The 23289-nt window shown below is 42.3% G+C and overlaps 1 protein-coding gene across 9 annotated transcripts in view; it reads left to right on the top strand.

The window, feature by feature from the left end:
- KHDRBS3 (KH RNA binding domain containing, signal transduction associated 3) overlaps positions 1–23289 on the top strand; it is a 131993-nt gene that overhangs the window by 66453 nt on the left and 42251 nt on the right. For 7 of the 9 annotated variants that reach the window (XR_014789968.1, XR_014789971.1, XR_014789969.1 and 4 more), the window contains exons 3-5: positions 2187–2303; positions 11530–11676; positions 16948–17087. Coding sequence is in view for 4 of the 9 variants with exons in the window: in XM_084848738.1 (XP_084704864.1) it covers positions 2187–2303; positions 11530–11676; positions 16948–17087 (404 nt within the window). In the remaining 5 variants the exon portion in view is untranslated. The remainder of the gene's footprint in view (positions 1–2186; positions 2304–11529; positions 11677–16947; positions 17088–23289) is intronic. The other 2 variants (XR_014789972.1, XM_084848740.1) reach the window with 1 other exon arrangement.

Here is a 23289-nt window from a genome sequence, read left to right as displayed (position 1 = left end):
CAGGGCTCAAGCCAAGTTATGCAGCATTAATGATCCAGAGGCCACTTTCATCAGAGTTCAAGGGTCTGGTTAGAGGATCAAGAATGACAGACCCACATCAAGTATTTGGACACTAAATAAAATAGAGCTACCCTTACTTTTAAGATGTGGTATCCGAGAATTATGTAGCTCAGTAGAAGCAAAATCCCATTCATGATCTCCTGTGGCGGCTCCGGGCGGGCACTCCACTGGGGGAGAGGACAGGTGAGCATTCATGGGCACCGTTTCAGGTGACTGCTGGTAAGGCCTGAGGCTTTCGGCTCCTGGTTTCGTGGCCCCGAGCTGGGAGATACGGCTTAACTCTGAGGCCGACCCTCCTCACCCACTCGGGTTCCGTGGCTTGAGGGGGGGTGACAGGGGAAGGTCTCCCAGCCCAGAATTGGGTGGATTGATCTGCAGGGTGGCTACGGTGGACGCCACGCCTCAGACGACAAATGCCTCACTCGATACCTCTCATGATTACTTGTTTTTCTATGCGCCCACTGGTGCTTCCTTCACAGATTGTAATATGTCAATAAATGTGGCCCAGTTTTATCCCAACTCTATTGGTGTCATCTCGTCATTTCTCCCCCCTATGCACCCGCACGATCCATGATTAGGATCTCTTGCAGTTCTAAAAGTGAAAACATCTTAATCTCACGTTTTCAGCACAAGATCACCTAGGTGGCTAACAGTATACAAGAATTAAATAAAATCTGAAAACAATAAGTAAAAAGACTAAGAAAATAAATAATAGATTGCAGCAAGGAAAAACACTGAAGAAACAGCTCATAGCCAGGCGGGCCTCAGTTGGAAGAAATTCCCACAACGTAGGCACCACAGCTGAAAAGACCCTGTTTCCTTTACCCATCTGCCATACTCTGGTCCTGGTTCTGCAAGTTTGTGTTGGAATAGAGAAGTTCTTCCTGTGAAGACCATTTGTTATCTCATGCTGTGATTTCAGGTCCTTCTGCCACCACTGCTCCTCCTCAATCCCAAGAGTAGCTTTGCAACTCTTATTTAAACGTTTTGCAGTATTTTGTTTTTGTTAAATAAAAAAGGAAGATGATCAAACAGAAAAGTACATGCTGCTTGAGGTCTGGGGTCAATTTTGTCCCCCTCCCGACCTTCCTTAGTGGCCTGAAACTTCCCCCCCATGCAGGGCACTGAAAAATAAAAACATTTTTAAAGTGTTGTCCCTAGTTGCTATGGAATGCAGAAAGGAGCAAAATCAACTTGCAAACAAGCTAATTAGCTAATTTTGACCGTTTTGGTGCTCTGTAGCTGGTATGGACACCTCCCCCTCCCCCTAAATGTTTTAATGAATGGGGGGGTGACGGCAGAGGCCGCCTGCAGGCTACATATTGTCCACCCCTGTTTTAAAACAACAAACCCTTGTTGGCTTCCCGCTTGAAGTACAAACCAGTTTTTACCTCACTGGTTTGTACTTCTTGTCATGAAAATGTCAATGTTAGAAAGAAGAAGGAGTAATGCTATAAGGGAAGAACATGGCAGCTTGGATTCTAAGAACCACAAGTAGAAGGGAGCTCATTAAAGGAGGAAATTTTCTCCAAATCGGATAGAGGCATCTTGCACAAGCTTAGCCTTACGCACTACCAGCAGCATCCTGCACCCCATCCTGCACTTTCCTTCCAGATAGATTTTTCAGGGGGCTCCAGGGGTGGAAGAAGGAAGAGGAAAGCTTCCTTCTGCTCATAGTTGTTAAGATTCAAGCTTATGTCTATCTACCTTCCATCAAAATGCATAAAGCAAATGGATGCGAGTTAATTAATTTTGTCTGGATTGGGGCTGCAGTCTTGTATGGATATTATCATTACTTTCAGGTTCCTACATTTTTCTTTTTGCTTCTTTCCACTCTGCTCTTATGCAGCTTTTTTACTATCCCAAAATTTTTAATGCAGTTATTGTTTGCTGTGGAATAACCACAGAAATTGTGGTAACTTATTTTCCATGTCTGTTCTCCCCCCTCCCCTTTTTCAGTGGCTGTAAAATTTACAACCAAGTACACTTCTTTATTTTGCAGAAACAGCTAAATGCTGTTTTCAGCAACATTTTTCATACCTGGCAAGAATCTTAAGTCCCTCTTACAGCTCCTCAGCACTATGGGTAGTTTTTTATTGCTTTTTGTTGCTTATTTTGTCTTTCAGTTCAACTTTGTGGGGAAACTTTTGGGCCCACGTGGCAATTCTCTGAAGCGCTTGCAAGAAGAGACATTGACAAAAATGTCAATATTGGGAAAAGGATCCATGAGGGACAAAGCAAAGGTAAAATTGCTAGCTGAAGATCATTAGTGTACACTGTACTGCTGTGTGTATCTTTCTATGCTGATCCTAGTGTAGTCTGGGGAGAGTCAAAGCAAACACAAATCAAGGTATATGTGTTTCCCCCATCTCCTTTTGTATTCTGCACACATGCTTGTTCTCTTCCCATACTGTTTTCCTATCTTCAGAGGAAATCCTCAGTGATTGTGCTTACTTTATGGACACAGACAATTGTATCCCTGGCTGGAACGTAATGGGGGTGGAGATGGTGGTCTCCATAATCAACAGCCATCCTCCTCCTTTCCATTGGTAATGTCTAGTAATACAAAGTGTGTGACCTGTGTGGGGTGAAGACAAATGCAACATGGTGATGTCACATCACACACTTACTAGTGGGCATTACCGGGGGAAAATAGGAAGAGAAAATGTGTGGGCTGCTGTTTTCAGTGGCAAACATACATCTCCTTGCCAGTGAATTGGAGAGCCAGTAAATTGGAGAGGCCAGGTCGTTGCTTATGTGAAATATTAAGAATAAGAATTGGAGAATTGGAGGGGGCCTTGTAGGCTATCTACTCCAGCCCCCTGCTTGATGCAGGAAATTCATCCCCGACAGACGGCTGTCCAGCAGATGTAAAAAGCATCTACTGCTGCAATCTAGCACTGCTACTCTCCCCAATGCTCACTGTCTCTTCTCCTCCTGCTGTACACTGTGTTGCTTTACTCTCCAGTTGTCTTCTTTGCACTGGCTCCTGAAACAGGTCTGATAGTAAAAGGACCCTGACATTTCTCTTAGTATTGGACCTTGTGACTGATACCCAAGATGGCTGTACGTCCCATATTAATAGTTGATCATATTATAGATAGGAGGGGGGAGCAGTGCAATGGCATTTTTCCATCTAGACAGCCATCAGCTTAGCTACGGACTGCATCAGGTCACATGATTTTAAAAGCCAACAACAGCAAAAACTGTTTGGGCTTTTAATTTAAGATATAGTAGAACACATAATTGTACTATAATTTTATTATTTATAATATGTTACCCTACACATACATTAAGTCATGCATGCATCTCTAATGTAAATGTGTACAGACACAACAAAATTTTCGAAAGGTACCCTGAAAATCTCCCTCAAAGGCCAACATGTTGGTATCAATTTGATGTTAAATTAATGTTCTTTCTGTGGAAGCTTTTTTGGCTGGCATATTCTCAGGAACGCTAAGCTGAAAGAACATGCCAAACCCTGATATGAGACATTAATATCCATGCTCATTCTGGAGGGACATGCAGATAGACCAAGTAGCAAGAAAAAAAAAAGGTTGACTTTGATTCAAGCCGACTAGATCCAGAGAGGAAGGAGACAGCTAATCACAGGTATTTCACAGAGACCTCTTATATCCATGGACAGTTCTAGTGTCAGTTTTTCAATTTACAAATACAACACCTTCTGTTCTCCTGAGGCATGGTACCAAAAATTTGTAGCAGAACTGATTCCTGGATTCAAATCAAATGAGTTTCATTAACCTCAGGTCAAATGAAGCTTATATGAATCTAAGGTTGATCAGCAAGACAGGACAACTTGCAAAGAGCATATGGAAACAGATGTTTAGATTGATAGCCCACTTCATCTCAAAGGCTTAGGGTGGGTAAAACCTGCAAACGTGTCCCCTCATTAAATCAGACTAAAATTTCATGAATAGAATTAGAATTTCTCTTACTTCCCTTGACAGTGGCTGCGATTCACGTGCTGTGCGTACACTTGGGCCTCATACCCCCCAGTTGCTGAGCAAAATCCTGAAAAGCCTCTTAAATGTTGGGAGCCTTCTGGAGTGGAAAAAACAAAATAAACTGCTGCTGACACCATCTTGCACAACTGTTGGGGACAAACCCCTGCCCCAACTTCTTGTTGGAGAAGTTGGGGAAGAGGAGATTGGGGACTTATCTAAAACCAGCACTTTAAATTACACTCAAAAACACAGTGGCAACCAGCTGGCACAATATTGGTGCCACATGAGCTGACCACCTGCCCCCCCAGTGTCCAGACTGCCGTATTCTGCACTAGCCGAAGCGTCCAAACCATCTTCAAAGGCAACCCCACATACACTTACTTATAGTAGTCCAGCCTGGATGTCACCAGAGCATGAATAACTGAGACAAGAGCCTTCCTCTCCTGATAGGGTCGCAACTGGCCTACCAGCCTAAGCTGGTAAAAAGTACTCCTGTCCGCCGCCACCACCTGAGCTTCCCCAGTTAGTGCCGAGTCCAGGAGCGCACCCAAACTGCGCACTTGGTCCTTCATGGGGAGTGCAAACCCATCCAGGACCAGATGTAATCGTCTATCCAGATTAGTTGGTTTTCCTACCTGCAGTACTTCTGTCTTTTCTGGATTAAGTGTCAACTTGTTTGCCCTCCTATATCCCCAAACTGCCTCCACACCAGTTCAGGGGTTCAGTAGCCTCCCTAGGATCATTAGATGGAAACAAGAGGTAGAGCTGAGTGTCATCTGCATGCTGGTTGACACTTCAGCCCAAATCTCCTAATGACTTGTCTATGTCACGTTGCACTTCCAAGGCCCTCCAAGCACCTTGGAATCACAGTGCAGTGTAGGAAGGACCATCCTGCCCCTCTCCTGAAAGGGATCCTCCAGAAGGCAGTCTGGAACTAATCAGTCACATTGCACTTCAGGGTGCTTGGAGCCACTAGATTGGCACAGCACAAGTGGGGGAAGGTCCTCAGGGCCCTTCAGTCTCTTAGTGCCTCAGATTGGTAAAGGTTCTGTATAGCTGACTTCACAGAGTTGTTGTAAATGTCAGGCTTGGCTCGAGTGACCTTATTTATGTTAGCCAGTGACTATCATGCCTCACTGGGAACTCAAATTTGGGTGTACATCACCCAAGCCCAGCTTCACATTGCCTCTATTTTCTTGGTTATCCCTGGTTTAGATAAAGGATTTATAAAAATCTAGCATTAAATGCGACAGTTATATCTAGATATCTCTAAAATAATGCAATATGAATAAATATTTGAAGGAGAGCGATGTGAGCCAATATATAGGCTAGCACAAGGAGAGATGGCAACTCCCTTATGCTAAAACTCTTTTATCCGGAAAAGATACACAGAACTTGGTGGTCACTGCTTATAGGCTGATGGCTTGTAGAGCAGAAGAGTAGCCATGCTTGTGTGCTTGCATTATTACAGTGCAACACCAGCACAGTCTTTCCAGGCTGTGTGATGGAAATTCTAGCCTCCGAGCCTGGCTCTGACAGTAGTCAGAGACAGCTGCTATGAAGACTGAGAACCACTGCTACTGGGCATAGTATATAGTATACCCAAGATTTTAAATACTCTGTTCTTTTAAATAATAAAAACAACAAAGATCAGAGTTTTGCACCAAGCTATATTATGTGACTTGATATTTTCTTGAAATGTGTATCTATCTTATATAATTCTGCACAGGTATGTAAAAGCTCTGCCCCTTTCCTGGCAATTAAGAAGCATACTCAGTCTGTCCCTGGGCTTTGGAAATCTGACTAAGTATAGTCAGATTTTAAGGGCTAGAAACATGCAGTTTTAAGAGCTAGAAATATGTTTGCTTTTTAAATGAAAGCTTAGATTCTTAAGATGCTGTGTTGTGCACTTTCACTGTGTGATTGTTGAATACAGAAGGCTTTATATATACCTCTGATTCAAGCTATAGAGTAGGATTGGGCAACCTATGGCCCTCCTGATGTCTTGGCCTACATCTCCCATGATGGGAGTTGTAGGCCAAAACATCTAGGGTACCACAAGTTGCCCAGTCTTCCTATAGCAGGTTCATGTTTGCACAAGCAGACTTACGGTTGTCCTAAGGATATAGTGAGTTACCATTCAGATGATTAATGGTTGAGATGGTCCTAAGCTCTTGATCATGTTAAATCCTACTTTTATATGCATCTGATAGAAGAGCTCCACACTGGGTTGATTGAAAATCCTGAGCAGAGCAATGTTTGTAAAGTTATTCTATAGCTAACACTGATTTGTTACAAATGCTGACCAGGATGTCTAAAATCCCACTTTGGTTGCTGGGCATTTCAACTAAAACGCATTTCAGTGTAGTGTGTTTGCAATGCTCCTTTTCAGTTTACTTGGCTATCACACATTAGCATGACTTTATTATATTTTTAATGTGCAGTTTTGTCTTTGAGGCTTGGATACTGCTTTTAGATAATCTTCGGTCTTTCAGGATTGTTCAGTGGAATATCTTTTTTTCTTCTTCCAGTGCTTTGTTTAGTGTTAAATTATTCAGTAGATCGGGGCTTGTACTGTTTCCCAAGGGAGATTATTAGAGTCTAACAGATCTCACTGTTAAGAAATATTTTGTGATAGTGGGCTTAGATTTTTCCATTGTTCATTTCTTTCTTGCGGGTCCTAACCATTCTGCTTCTGGAGCTCCCTAAACTACTCATAAGTAAAGAATTACCCTAATTTTTCAAAAGCCTACTTCATTATGTGCAAGTAAGACAACCTGCTGCTAAAACTCTTCAATACAAATCTTGATTTCGAATGTTTTCCAGCTTTATGTCACAAATAGAAAAAGAAAGAAAGGGTAATATTAGAAAGAAAGAAAGAAAGAAAGAAAGAAAGAAAGAAAGAAAGTTAAAAGGGTAATATTAAGGGAGGTTTTAATTTATATATATTTTGCTGTTTTTATTACCAGCTTTGACAAGTTTTAGACAGCTAATTATGGTTTGTTAATTCCCCTGCTCTGAATTTGCTAATCAACTAATCAGATTGCTTTGCTTTTCCATCCAATTTAGGCAGTCTGAATGCTCAAAATTTTACAACAAAAAGATTAGCGGCAATAAGCTGGTACTGATTGTCATTCCTAAGCAACTCATAATTACGACACACCAAGAGCGAACAGGAGAGCTTTTTAAAAGTCAGTCAAACTTCTATTTGTGGACCTATTTGAAAAGAAAGTACAAGACTATTTTTAACACTTGCTAAGTAGAACAAGAAATATTGTTAAGATACTTTTAACATGACACAGGAGTAGTTCAAAACAAGCAGTGTGCTTTCTTAGACTAGCAGAAGACAGAGAGCCACTCCACAGGATGAAATCTGCTTTGTTCAGTATGTCTTGAGCCATCCATGGTCTGGTGCACAGGACAGTGACTGGAAGAAGGACTGCCAGCCCTGGCCCCTTCTAGAATATATTAGACCCCTACTCCCTAATTCTTTTTTTTTTTTACTCTATGTCCACCTTTCTTAGAGCTAGTATGGAAAACGTACAGACAGTATTTGATCTAATTCCCATTAAAAAGTAAACCTATTCCTGCCTTCCAGTGCTCTAGCCAGTGAATACAATGAGATGATTGAAAAGACACTTAATAAAATAAATGAACCGGCCCATTGAGCTGCAGTGACCTGACAATGATTTTCATGATCATGGGAGCAGCTTCCCCCTCCCGGCCCCCAGGGTTCCGATGTTGCTTATTTCCTCTCTCTTCCCTTGTACGAAGGATGAGATAGCCAGGCAGGAACAAGAGACCCTAATATGCTTGCCAAGATCACCCTTGCACCCTAGCCCCAACTATTGGCTTACCATGTGTGTTCCATAAGGGTCAATAGCATCTGCTACGTATCTCTGTATCTCAGTTGCCAAGCAACCGAGGCAAGGAAGAAGTCCAGAAAAGAGGAACCAGAGTGGAAATAAAGTACTTGGAAAATGAAAAGTGGTATGATAATGAAAAGTTTTAGCAAAACTGGAAGGTGCTGGTTGGGGAAGAGTCAGTAGTCTAGAAGAAAAATAGCAAAGGACTTCACACACCCACAGAGTAGGCAGTAGGGTTGCCACCTTCTGATTTTAAAAAATACTAGTTCCTTGAGTGAGAAAAGGGGCAGAACTTGATAGGTCGGGGGGTGATGCCTGGATGAATCTGGCAGGTGAAAGGAGGAGCCAGGATGGATCTGGCAGAACACCTGGTTTTATAGGTTAGAAGGGTAAAATACTTAGCTGGTTTGCAACTCTAGTGGACAGTGAGGAAGAAGATAGATTCCTTTCAGTTTCCATCTCATTTCACAGAAACTGAAAGGCAGAATAATTGAAGTTGAAATTTAAAAATACAGGATGTATTTAATCTTATTTTTTCACTCAATCAACATATTTCCCCATGAACTTTCCATGAATATGGCAACATCTAGCCTTTTTTCAGTCAGAGCTCAGCCTAAAAGATTTTTTTAATGGGTTCAGCCTATAGTCATCTACCAACTGAACATCTAACATATTTCTAGAGAAGCTTGAACATAGTTTTCTAGGGGCACGGAAGGTTATTAGCATGCTCACAAGGGTGGATATCCCTTGGTGTGGGGTAGGAACATCCACCCTTATGAACATGCTCAAAGTTAGCTGTTAACCTTCCATGCCCCTAGAAACGTAGTCCAGATGTTTTTGAGTAGAACTTCCATAATTATTGTCCATTGTCCATGCTGTCTAGGGCTGAAGAGAGTTGCAGTCCAGAACATTTGGAGAGCACCACATTGCCTACCTTATGAAGATACAAAAATGGCTCTAAATCCACCCACAGTTATGAGGGCAGCAGGGGAGAATTGACCCAGCATTGTTTCTCAAATAAACAAGGCTTTGTAGATAAGACGAGGTACTAGAGGAGCTGTGACTTGCTTACTAATTTCTGATGACTGTTCTGAGTCATTTTAATCCAATAGGTATAATGTTGAACTTGTTTGTATTGGTGAGAATCCAGGGAGCAATACCTCTTGGTCTCCTGTTGAGTCTCATGTAACATAACATTAGTCAGGAGAATTCCCTTGCTGAGTCAGACAGACTTGAACCTAGTATAGTATTCTTCCAACAGCAGGTGGTCAAATGCATTAGGGTTCTCACAAGTGTGGCATGGAGGTCATAGTCGTAACATGTTATTGCTGTGTTGTGAGCATTTTGACCCCACTCTTCATCCCCATCTGTAAGGGGTGCCCAGAACTCCTTACATTCCATAAAAAAAAACAAGACAGCCCCATTGTTTGTCCCCAATTCAGAGGCACCCTGCTTCCATGCATGGAGGCTCCATTAAGCTATCATGTGAAATAGCCATTGATAGATCTGTCTTCCTTTAAAGACATCAGAGCTAGTGGCCATAACCTTGCATGTTTGAATTTAGTGAGTTAGTTACATCAGGTGATTCTGAGCTCAACTTTTCTGGAGAGAAAAATTTCCCCACTATCCATGCAGTCTTGTGGATCTTTTGTTTTTTCCCCTCACATTTTAAACTTCGTTGAAAATTGTCTCCAGAACTGAGCTCCAGAAGTTTGAGAAACTTCCTTGCTGTCTTCCTATTCAATATCTTGGAAGTATGAAATGTTGAATTTCTTGGTTTAGGGCAGCTCACTGTGGGGAAAAGCACTCACCCTCTTAAACGCTGAAGTTCCCTTATCTTAGGGCTAATCTAGCGTCTAGCGTTCCTCAAGCTGGCACCCTTCATATGTTTTGAACTACAACTCCCATCAGCCCACTTTGCCTTGCCACTGGTCAGGGTTGATGGGAGTTGTAGTACAAAACATTTGGAGAGCACCAGGTTGGGGAAGGCTGAGCTAGTCTCTAACATGCATAGGGAGGTAGAGTACCATGGTGAAAGGTGGATCAACAGAATTTGAGGCTTATCCAGACATCCATTTCTCATGCCTCTAGGCTGACTCTGTTGAGACACAAGGAGATTAGGCAGTCTTCAGAAGAAGATACATATCCTGGGGGCAGGGTGGATTTATTTAAGCTTGAGAAGCTAAGTGTGCACCATTACAGCCTGCTCTGGCCTCTATTAATCATATGGACTGCAATGGTGTTGCAATTGCAAAGTATTTCCCTGTTCCTAAGGGGGTCTGTGAAAGTATAGCTGTGTGTGGCCAAGTAGGTTCATAGCTTTAGGTCTAAACCCTTGTCATTTTATGGAGGCGAGTGATTCAATTTGTGTCGTTGTGTTTGTTTATGTTATCTTATATTTTGCCTTTTAGAGGATGTCCTCACATGGTGGCTTACAGTGATTTTTTTAAAATAAAAGTTAGGAGCATAGGAATATGCTCCTTATACTGAGCCAAACCATTAGTCCATCTAGCCCAGTATTGTCAGCACTGACTGGCAGTGGCTCTCCAGGGTTTCAGACAGGAGTTTTTTCAGTACTACCTAGATATGCCAGGAATTGAACCTGGGACCATCTGCATGCAAAGCATGTTCTCTACGATTGAGGTATGGTCCGTCCCCATACAATAAAAAATACTATAACTCTATAACCAGCAGTTCTCAGTGTAGTCTTCATGCATATAATCCAATGGAATGTTTCACTGAGTTGCATAATAAGCAGGTGATACTGTTCTCAAATTGGGGATCCTCATGCTTTATATTTTATCAGTAGTGGCTATCTTGTGACAAAAAATTCCACAGAACCTGGTTAGAGGTTGGAAAAGGTAAGTACCCCCCATTGTTGATATAATACAGGCTTCCCCCGACATGGTGCCCTCCAGTTATTTTGGATGGCAATTCCCTTCACCCCTGACGATTGCCATACTGGCTGGAGATGATGAGACTTAGTCAGAACTTCTGGAGGGCACCACATTGGGGAATGGCAATATCATAATTAAAATGATGCATGTTCATACATGGTTTTAATAATTTCAGTTCAAATAAAATGTGATTCTGATTGGTTGGGGCCTGCTGCTGTTTTGCTATAGAGATAAATATTAATCCTTGATATCTGCTAATTGTCGATTGAGATCCATTGTGGACATTCAGTATTGGATGGGGAATATTGGGCTTGGTCTGAGAGGCTGGGTACAATTCTTCGGTCCACATATTATGGATTAAAGTGTATTGCATTTCAAATGACAGCGTTCCCCCATTGCCCATTTGAAAATTGTCAGTTGGCCATGGTACTCATTATATGTGCACTGTCCGTACCTGTGGTTAACCAGGTATGTGTAGTTGCTTTAGACATGAGTATACATTGCATGTACCTTTCTGTGTACACTGTAATTTGTAATCTGTAAAATGGCCTTCCGTGTGACCTGTTCCATCTGTGGTCATGGTGACAGGCTTCAGTTAATTGGTATGAGATTGAATGAGAAGGGTTAGAAATGCACAGTTAACATGGTACATAAGCTGCACCAAACTTTAATGAAACCTTTGCTTTTATGTTTTTCTATCCCATATGATGATTCTATATACGTTACTTTCTGTCTTCCCAGGAAGAAGAGTTGAGGAAAAGTGGAGAAGCAAAGTACTTCCACTTAAATGATGACCTGCATGTTTTAATTGAAGTGTTTGCCCCACCAGCAGAAGCATATGCCAGAATGGGACATGCGCTGGAAGAAATTAAGAAGTTCCTCATCCCTGTTAGTACATATTGCAACTTTTTTTTATTTCAGTTGTTGTTCTACATGAAAAATTGCCTCCTTTTTTATGGGAGGACTTTTTTGTGGGGGGGGGACTTACAGGTCAGAATTTAAATGTAATCTTGAAGTTTCACTTGGTCAACACTTTTATGAAAATGTATTCCATTAAGAAGCTACTATTAGGCATGGCTTCCTTTCCTGACAAGAAAATCATAAAGACTTAAGCTACCACTGGAAAGAATTCTGGCATGTGTGTTGTGCTCCTCCATTCATGACTAAAAACACTATTGCATTCCAGATGAACTACCCATTATGGAAGCCAAAGAGCGGAAGTTAATGCCCTGTATGACTAGAGACTAAGCAGCCACAAACACTTGTAGCCTATTTTAGTCCTCTGTTGGCATCTTCTATCTGTGATGTGGAAACATGTCCCTGAAATTCAGTACGTTGAATAGTTTGTCCTACTCAAGAGTACACTCATTAAATCAGTGGGGCTGAGTTAGTTATGAGCAACTTAAGTTCCACTGATTTCAGTAGGTCTGCTCAAAATACGACTAAGTCCGGAAACTACTTGTGGTGTGGTGTTGGCCAGTTCATGGACGGAAGATTGATAACTGTTCATTAGCCATGGCCACAAATCTCCCATGTACAGACACTATATAGTACATACCTCCTGAATAACAGATGCTGAGCTTGATACTAATAGGGGAAGGCTGTCATCACGTTCATGCCCAATCTGGCTGACTTTTTTGGGAAACAGAGTGGTGGAATAGGTAGAACTTTCATTTGGCGCAGCAAGACAGTTCTTATGATCTGCAAAGTCAGCTGGGGCTTAATGTATAAACTGAGGTGATCATTGAAGGACATCAATAGATGGACATAAATGTATGTATAAAGAATATGGGTTGGATCCAGGATGAGTCATGCTTAGCATAGACCTATTGAAATCAGTGGGACTTAAAGTCGTAACTATTTTAACTTACTCTAATTATGATGACGTCTGGATCCAACCCTATGTTTTCTAGGATTAATAGCAGAGATGCAGGCTTAAAACTGAAACCAACAAACAAAAGTGACACTTGAAAATCCTGTGTATGCTACTTTGCTGAGTAGACAGTGCCCCTCATCCCATTAAAACTATTTGGGAGTTAACAAGCCACATGTCACATTACTGTAGCTATGGCCCTATCCATTTAGTGCTGAAACGAAATAATGTGGGATCAATGTGTTCAGGCCAAAATGGTGTCTGGCATAGCCCTGCCCACATTTCGTGGCGAGTCCCATTCATAAAAAGGAGTATGACGCTGGCATTGTTATATGTATGTAGTGCAACTTTCGGATGACAGATTTCCCAGCCTTGCTACTTAGTGTTGCAAACCACTGCCCTTGACCATCGAATGGAGGTGCCTGCTTTGTTGGAGCAGATGGTTCTCCCCTAAAACTTTCACAGAAATGCATGCAGTTACTGCGCACGTGCACATTAAGGCAATTCGTTGAGCGTGGATTTATTACCTTCCCCCTCCCCCCAGTTCTGTTTACAGTGAAACTCCCAGAGTGGCTCATATAATAAAACAAAACAAAAAAGTAAAACACCATAAAATATAATAATTAAAACAGTAGAAAGCAGCCTTTAAAAAAAGGCATTAAAATTGTCTTAAATTAAACCTTTAAAATGTCTGGGTAAATAAAAGGCGCCAGGTGAAAGGGAAAAGAAGAGTTGGCATCATGAGCTTCTTCAGGTTGCTGATTTTGTATTTATTTTAATTATTGTAAATATAAATAAATGGATACTAAATACTGATATACAATCAAGCAAATTTGATTGGACACACAGTCCAGTGTGTCCTAGAAAATAACAAGAGAACTATTATTTATTGAACATGGTAAACACATATCTCACCAATCTGAAACTGATGCCTTTTACTAAATCTTTAGAGCTCTTGTCACGGTGCGGCATATTAGGTAAACCTTGGGAATTGATTGTGTGTTGCACATGTTTTAAAGAGCAGTGCAACCCCAGGAGACAAGAACCTATAAAGTTGTCTTGGATTGAAAGGCTGCATGTAAATTAAATATATGAAACTTGACATTCTCACCACATGGCGTGTGCTTCCATAAGACTATTCCACCTTGTCAGAATTGCAGAGGTGACCCCAGGCCTTCAGCTTAGCTGAGGGGGGGCCTCCCACCTTGAGAAAAAATGAGTTGCCCTGCAGAGGATGTCCAGTTTACCAGAATACGTATTACTGATTTTTTTTTTAAATGGTATATTAATCAGTTTTGTGTTAGGAGGACCTTGTAAACTGCCTTGATCAGGAGAAACAGCTATCACATTTTAAAATAAGAGTAAACAAAAAAGGCTGTGAGAATTGGCTCCCTACTTGCTACCAAATGAATAGCCAAATCATGTAGTTCTATGCAGAAAACCCCCAGAAATCCTGTTCATTTGGAGCTTTCCCTCTTTCTTTCTTTTTTTAAAAAAAATGAATAAATGCATAATTGCAGATAAATAGAGGTTAATAACTCTTTCGCTAGCAACAGCTGTCCTCCAAGATGAACTGCAGTATTTGGTGATGGGCTTTTATATCTTGAGATGCCCAAGTGGAGTCCACTGCAGTTGGTGAGTTGTAGTGGTGTGTTTGTGTGACTGAGCCCTTTTGTACCTTCTAGTGAATATATGGAGATAAGGATGTGGCCAGTGGATGCAGTCCTATCCCCCCCCCCTCCCGCACATTTAATGAATGCAGTATTGAAGATGTGAAAAGTGCTCTTTGTTTGTTAGCTAGGGAGCCCTGACTAAGTGGATCCTGGGAGATTTGTGCAAGATCATGAATCCATTACCAGAATTTCTGGTAATCTGTGTAGAGCATTGGCTGCCGTTCAGCCATTTATTTGGTAGCAAGTGGAAAAGACCCTGATGCTGGGAAAGACTGAAGGCAAAAGGAGAAGGGGACGGCAGAGGATGAGGTGGCTAGATAGCATCACGGATGCAATGAATATGAACTTGAGCACGCTCCGGGAGAGAGTGCAGGACAGGAAGGCCTGGCGTGCTATGGTCCATGGGGTCACGAAGAGTCGGACACGACTGAATGACAACAACAACAACAAAAGACTTGGTTCACACAGCCATGTTCCTGCTCATTTTAGTCATAAAACTAAATGTATAGTGCCGGTATGGGAAAGTTAGGAAACTATTCAGAAGTCTTCGCTGTCTTCACCACCACCACTAGTCTTTGAAGATATTTGTTTAGGAAAAATCCAGTCTGTTCTTCCAGTTGTTTGGTTAATGAACTATTTAAAGTCATGACATCCTGTCAGGGTTGCTAGTATTTTGAATAAAATCTCTTCAGTGGGAAAGGAAACCCACACAGAGCAACCTTTGGAGTAAGATGAAAGAAGCTATATTGGACTCCGTCATCCCTGTTACTCCTTTTACACAACGCTATCTAACTCAATTATAGAATCCCCTGGAATAGAAATTGAACTCTGAAATGCTAACATTAGCTCACTTATCTATTTTTGTGTCCTGGATGGGGAAGAGAGTGTCCTCTTTGAACATGGCGGAGTGTTCATTGCTTTGAAGTCTTCTATACAGTTGAGAGGCACTCTGCAAACTGTGAAATAACTTTGTTTGGAATTTTTTAATACTCTTGAAAGGAACTCTGTGGAGAGTAGAAAAGTTTATGGTCTGCATCTTATTTATGACCTGAAGCTTCTGGCTGGAAATCTTTTCAGTATTTTTAAATCAAACTATTCTCAAAACATCAGTTCAGAGGCTGAATATAAATGAAGAATCCAAGCAGGTTCTCCAGCCAGATACCAGCACCTCATGTTAAGCATGCCTGCCACATTTTGAGTCTTATTTGAATTGCTGCACAATCACCAGGTCAAACAAAAAGAGTAATGCTATAACCAAATTCTGTTGGGATCTCTGTACTTTCCCCCATACAGAATCATAGCAAATATAGTTCATAGCAAAAACGTTCACATGATTGTCACTCTGCAGTGTGGTGGTGATGATAGACGCTTCAACCAGCTCGTAGATCTTGCTACAGGTGTGTTTGCCTTCTCTCCCCCAATAATAGCTTTATTTATCTGCCAACCATTATTTGTGGCTGCCTCTACCACCCCCCACCCCATATTCTGTGGTATTTACAGATCGTTCCCCTGTGCTGGGCTTTTGCGGGATGTATTGATAGCACCTTGTTTCTGCCACCATTGCCTGCAAAAACTGTGGAAAGGGAGGAAAACCATTATGTTACTCTCTCGAGCTCCATGAAGTATGGAAGACTTTAGGAGGAGGGATGTCTTCTCCATCTACAATTCATGGAGAATTTAGTAAGGAGATCTTCATGCTGAATATGTGTAGGGGTGCTTGCTAGGCTGTGTGTGTGTGTGGGGGGGGGGACCTGGTAGATTTATGGAACCCTATTACTACTACCACCATTCAAGACCTATATTGAAGATAGATGCAATTCTACAAAGCAAATGAATGACTTGGATTACTAGGCTTCATCTCTTCTCAATACTAGTGGGCTGGAATGCCTGAATATTATCAGCTTCAGCTTAATTCAAGAGATGGTACTTAAGACAAACAAGAGTCAATCATCTTCTATACATTCATGCACACATAGCATAGCTGCTGTGCCTTGCTTTGCACTATTGAACCCAGGAGTACCCTTGCTTAGATGCATTAAAAAGGGCTTAGGAGTATGTTTTTAAGGATTGGGCAAACTAAAAGACGGATAGGTCTGTCAGTGGCTATCAGCCATAGCAAGTAAATGGAATCTATTGATACCAGATACAGGGGACGAACAGGAGAATGCCATGATCTTCAAGTTGTGCTTGTGAATGGCCACAGGCATCTGGATGACTGAGCTTGAAAACACTAGGCTGGACTAGATACACTTTGATCTGATCCAACAAGGAAGTTCTTATGTTCTTGGTACTCGCCCTACGTCAATGACTACGCTTCAAGAGAAGATAAGAGTATCAATCTTGGCAGCAGTTTAATGAGGGCTGAAAAACAAGGATTTAAGTGATTTCTTGTATCCTGAGGGAATATCTTAGTTGCAGATGTTTCCATTGCACCTTTAAAAAAAACCCAATAGCTGATTTCAGCCCAATAAAAAGGAGTCTATACCAATCCTGTGCCTCTACCTTTATAGCTGTTTGTCAGATATTTGCAACAAGAACAAATACAAAATGCCTTTAAATATTCAACATGAATATCTTCAGAGATGAATGCATCCTCTTTTCCTTCCTGTTTAGGACTATAATGATGAAATCCGACAGGCACAATTGCAGGAATTAACTTACTTGAACGGTGGGTCTGAAAATGCAGAAGTTCCAGTAGTTCGTGGAAAACCTCCTTTACGGGCAAGAGGAGTACCAGCCCCTGCTTTGGCAAGGTAGGTGTTGCATAATTCCTACATCACCACCTTTGTGGTCTCTGTATATCATACATATGGACTCAGCGTGTGTGCGGAGCCCGGTTTGGGGAAACTTCTATAGCTGAGGTTGATGTAGACTTGAACCCAGACATCACGTGCATGTTTAACACTTACCTATTGGATCTCACTGCCTTGGTGTGAGGATTTTGCTTTTTGGCTTAAACAACAACAAACATTTTTTTTTTTTAAAGGGCTTGCTGGTTTATTTAGTTATTACATTTCTCTACCACCCAATAGCCAAAGCTCTCTGGGCGGTTCACAGATTAAAACCACAAAATACAGCATAAAATGCAATAACAAATAGAATAGCTACAGTATAAAAGTACAACCAGAGTAAAACCTAGCAGCAGTGCAGAGATTTAAAATGCAATAGCAGGTTTAAAATAGCAGAGCTAAAAGACTAGAATGCTAAAAATGCCTGGGAAAATAAAAAGGTCTTCTTCACCTGGTGCCAGAAAGAGTACAATGTAGGCGCCAGGCAAACCTCCTTAGGAACCCCATTCCACAACCAGGGTGCCACAGCAGAAAAGGCCCTCTTCCTAGTAGCCACCTGCCTCACTTCTTTTGGCATGGGCTCCCAGAGAAGGACCGCTGAAGATGATCTTAGGATCCAGGCAGGTACATATGGGAGGAGATGATCCTTCACATAATCTGGCCCCAAGCCATTTAGGACTTTGAATGTTAATTCCACCACTTTGAATTGGGCCTGGACATGGGCTGGCAGTCTGTGCAGCTGGAAAAGTACTGGCATAATATGATCATGTTGGCCAGTCCCCATTAACAATCTTGCTGCCCTGTGTTGGACCAGCTGAAGTTTCTGGACCATTTTCAAAGGTAGCCCCACGTATAATGCATTGCAGTAATCCAGATGAGAGGATATAAGAGCATGAATAACTGTAGCTAGGTTATCTCAGATAAGGGCGTAGTTGGTATAACACCCTAAGGCAATAAAAGGTGCTTCAGGCCTCTGAGTTCATCTGTGCTTCAAGTGACAGTTCTGGGTTCAAGAGCACCCTCGAACTACAAACCTGATCCTTTAGGGGGAGTGTATACTAGGACCGCGGTGGCTTAGTGGTTAAGACGCTGAACTGCAGACTGGAAGGTCGGCAGGCCAGCAGTTCGAGATCCGAGTGCCACGTGACGGAGTGAGCTCCCGTCTTCAGTCCCAGCTTCTGCCAAGCTAGCAGTTCGAAAGCAAGAAATTGCAAGTAGATAAATAGGTACCGCCTCGGCGGGAAAGGTAACAGCGTTCCGTGCACCTCGGTGTTCAGTCATGCCGGCCACATGACCATGGAAGCGTCTTCGGACAACGCTGGCTCTTCGGCTTAGAAACGGGGATGAGCACCGCACCCTAGAGTCGGACACGACTGGTTGGGGACACCTTTACCTTTACCTTTTTATACTAGGGAGCAATATTAAATGGATGGGATAAATAAAACAAAGCTCACAGGTCATACCTGGCCTAATAAGGCCTGCAGAATACCATGTTACTGCTATGAGTCTGTAGGTTTGAGAGGGGAAGTCTTCTGTAGTGATGGGAGGTCGGAAGATGACTTTTTCAGTCAGATACAGGCTGTAAACTTTATTTGCCTACCTTGTGGTCAGTGGTGTTCGTACGTGGCTTTTGCATTATAGGCTTTATGTCTCCTATGTTCATATCCTCTTATCGATCAGTAATTGAAAAAAGAAGCAAAGAGTAGGAATAATTGGATAGTTCTCACAGTGGAGGGATGTAACAAGTGGGGTCCACCAAGGATCTGTGTTGGGGCCAGTGCTTTTTAAGTTATACATACATGACCTAGAGTTAAAGGTGAGCGGTTAGGTGGACGCATTTGCTAAAGACACCAAATTATTCAGGGTGGTGAAAACTAAACAATTGCAAAAAATTCCAAAAGGACCTCTACAAATGGGGGAATGAGCAGAAAAATGGTAAATGTGATTCAGTATAAGTAAGGGAAATGAGTCACGGTTGGGCAAAAATTCCTCACTTCACATAAACCCTCATTGGGTGTGAGTTGGTGGTGATTGACTGGGGAAGGGAGCAGCTGTGAAAAAGACAAATTCCATAGTAACAATTGTTAGGAGAAGGTCTGAAAATACAACTTCCAATATCGTAATGCCTTTATACCAATTTATGGTGCAACCACAGCTGGAATACTATGTACAGTTCCAGCTGCCACATCTCAAAAATGATATTGTAGAACTGGAAAAGGGGCAGAAAAGGGCAACCAAAATGATTAGGGGGATGGACAACTCCCCTATGAGAAAAGATTACAGTGCAAAGGGGCATTTTAGTTGCGGGGGGGAGGACAGGGGCAGGGGGAGACATGATAGAAGTTTATAAAATTATACATTGATTGATTGATTGATTGCATTTATACCTTTTTTCCTCCAAGTAGCCCAAAGCGGTGTACATAATTCTCCTCTCCATTTTATCCTCACAACAACAACCGTGTGAGGTAGGTTGGGCTGAGAGTCTGTGACTGGCCCAGAGTCACCCAGTGAGCTTCCATGGCCGAGGGGACACTAGAACCCGGATCTCCCGGCTCCCAGTCCAGCACCCGAACCAATACACCACACTGGCTTTCACATATCACATGGTGTGAGTGAAAAATGACATCCTCCACCGTATCCTTTTGCGCCTGTTTCCCTCTTCTGACAACTCCCGTTACTTGACAACTATAGGGGTCTCATACTGTACAGCTTTTGACTGACGGACCCACTGCCGAGGCTAGCCCTACCATTAGGCAGAGTGAGGCGTTTGCCTCAGACAGCTGATTATGGGTGTCATGAAAGGACAGCAAATTGTTAGCCTATTTAGTTTATTTATTGCAGTATATTAACTGACAGGGAGACAGGGAGGTGCTTGCTGAATTTTCTGCCTCAGGTGCCAAAATATCTTCATTAGCCTTGGGTATCATGCACTTTGATTTGGGTTGTGGAGGATCATTTGCTATTTCCCTTCAGGCACCAAAATCTCTTGGCCTGGCACTGGCTGGTGCTCAAGCCCAGTTTTCTGCTCATCAGCTCACTCTGAGTTGGAGGAGGAGAGGGAATGCTTTCTTTAAAAAAATAAAATAGGGAGCTTTTTGCATCTGTCTGTCTAAAAGTATTTCTAGGCCACCTTTAACAGTGAAACCCCTTCAAGGCAGCATCCAAGATAAAAACCACAGAAAATGGATACAGTAAAAAGAATCCATAAAAACACATTTCAATAAAATCCATAAAAGCAGAGATTGCCGATTAAAATCAATAAAAACAAAACTTACCAATAAAAGCTAATAGCCAGACTTAAGGGAAGGCCAGTGAGAACAGGTGGGTCTTCAGAGCCCCTGATGGAAGTTGATTCCAAAGGTGTGAAGCCACCAGTTTGAAGGCCATCTTCCTTGTACTCACCGGTCTAGCTGCTCTTGGTGGCAGGCAGTGAGAAAGGTCTCTGTTGATGATGTCAGGATGTGGGCAGGCTGGTATGAGAGAAGGTGGCCCTTCAGGTAGTTTGGGGCCAAATCATTTAAGGCTTTAAAGGTTAAGACCAGCACTTTAAATTAGGCCCGGAAACACAGTGGCAACCAGCTGGCACAATATTGGTGCCACATGAGCTGACCACCTGCCCCCCCAATGTCCAGACTGCCGTATTCTGCACTAGCCGAAGCGTCCAAACCATCTTCAAAGGCAACCCCACATACACTTACTTATAGTAGTCCAGCCTGGATGTCACCAGAGCATGAATAACTGAGACAAGAGCCTTCCTCTCCTGATAGGGTCGCAACTGGCCTACCAGCCTAAGCTGGTAAAAAGTACTCCTGTCCGCCGCCACCACCTGAGCTTCCCCAGTTAGTGCCGAGTGTCATCTGCATACTGGTTGACACTTCAGCCCAAATCTCCAAATGACTTCTGTTAGGAGTCATTTTTGGTCCCTGAAGCGTAAAGGTAACCCTTTGGATACTATTCCCCATTGTCAGGATTATGCAGGAGCAGTGGCATCTGTTACTTAAGTGTCATGTCATTCAGATGAAGTTGTAGTCTAAAACATCTTGAGAGCATCAGATTGGAGAAGACTGCATTAAGAGATTTAAGTTCATTTTACATACACTTATGTTTGTTTGTTTGCTTGTGTGTGTGTGTGTGTGTGTGTGTGTGTCCACATGTCCTACTAGAGAGAGAAAACAAATTAGTATATTTTAGCCTTTTCGCTGCTTAAATGGCTAATTGCAAACAGTGCTCTCAAACAAAATTGCAGCTTTCCCCAGTGTGTTTCATCATACAAAACACAAATCAGTTAGCATGCAGTTCCTGGCTTTGCCTTTATTAGAACTTGCCATGCTGAAATGTGTATCTGCTTTTACTCCATACCAGCTTCAAGCAGGAAAACCCCACAAGCAGACTACAGCCTGACGATTTGTGAAGAGGTTTGCATGATGAAATACAGTGGGAAGGCCTGCAATCGGGCAGCTGAGATTGGAAGCATATCGATGCCCGTAGAAAACTCGTGTCTCTGTTGTGTGTAATTAGATCTGCAGTGGTCTCCAAAATACTTCCCGGGTTTTTTTGGAGGGGCGGAATTTTGGTAGATGTTACATTTCTATATATATATATATATATATATATATATATTAATAAATACTACTTCTTTGTGGTCTCCGTGATTCACACAACCCATTTTTATTTTATTTTATTTATTTGAAAAATTGATAAACCATACCTTCCTCCAAAAAGGTCCAGCTCATCCAGAGAGCTTTGGCTATTGGGTGGTATATGAATGGAATGGAATGGAATGATGGATGGATGGATGGATGGATGGATGGATAGGAATGAACCCATAAGACAACCTACATGTGTGAGTTCACAGATAACCACTTGAAGAACCACAGTTACAGGTAAGCAACCTGTCCATTTAGCATAAAAAATACTATAGCAGGTCTCCCATAGCAGGTCTCCAATCTTTTGAGCAAACCTCAGGGTAAATAAGATTTATATCTCTTTGCAGCTTTTGGTGGAAGCATTTTAACATGCGGTTGTGTCTGCAGGCTTTATTACCCAGCCTTTGCGTATGGCACAATGTAGCTGTGGTCAGGAGCTACCATTTCAAGATAACCTTACTGAGAGGTCACTGTTTGGCAGAAGGAGAAGTGTGCTCTTCTTTTATTGGCCCAAGTTTTATTGGCATAGGAGCAGGAAAATCCAAAATTTGTAGAGACAAACATCAGATTTGTAGGGGCCAGGCCTGGGTAGAACTGGGTGCCAGTGATAAGCTTGGATTTTTCCATCCCTCTTTAGGGAATATGCAACAATTGCACAGATCCCTTCATCAGGCATGATGAATAGATCTGTTTGCTACTCAGACTTCTGTGAGGAAATCTGGGCATTTCATTTTTGAACTATTAAATACCTTTTTTGCCTTCTTCTTACATTCTTTATTCCCATGTCTGTCCTTAGGGCATAGTTTGCAGGATTGATTGATAGGATATAGTTTTATATTGGGCCAGTTGACAGCTTCTTGATAAAAGCACATGCTCTCTGGCATTCTTAAAAAGCAGCCACAGCATGAATTCCAGTCCATCAATCCATCTTGACTTCTTGAGCGCTAACAGCTCTGGCTACTGAGAACATGGCCACAAACCCAGCTGAAATTAATGGCTGCTGCCCAGGAGCTTGTGCAAGAGAATCCCCTACAGCAGGGGTGGGCACTTTGTGGCCCCCTAAATATTTTGGCCTACAAGTTCCCATGAGCCCTAGCCAGCATAGCCAATGGTGAGGGATGGTGGGAGTTATAGCCCAAAACATCTGGAGGACCACAAGTTGCTCACCTCTGCTCTGCAAGTTTGGACCTTCAGCCTGATAGCTCCATTATTTTATTTATTTATTTATTATTAAATTTATTAATCGCCCATCTGGCTGGTCACCCAGCCACTCTGGGCGATGTACAACATACAATAAAAACAGTTTAAAACAATAAAGTTCTACAATAAAAAAAAATTCTAAAATACCCTAACCTACCCCAAATGCCTGCCTGAACAGCCACGTTTTTAATGCATGACGGAAGCTCATTAAAGAGGGGGCATGACAGAGTTCCCTAGGGAGGGAGTTCCACAGAGTGGAGGCCACCACAGAAAAGGCCCTCTCCCTTGTCCCCACCAGTCTAGCTGTCCTGGCTGATGGG

This window comes from Heloderma suspectum, chromosome 4 (assembly GCF_057233095.1).
Source record: "Heloderma suspectum isolate Gila_16-S chromosome 4, 16-S_ref, whole genome shotgun sequence".
Taxonomy (NCBI): domain Eukaryota; kingdom Metazoa; phylum Chordata; class Lepidosauria; order Squamata; family Helodermatidae; genus Heloderma; species Heloderma suspectum.
Note: the sequence above shows the minus strand (reverse complement) of the source record. Positions and strands in the feature narration are given on the sequence as shown.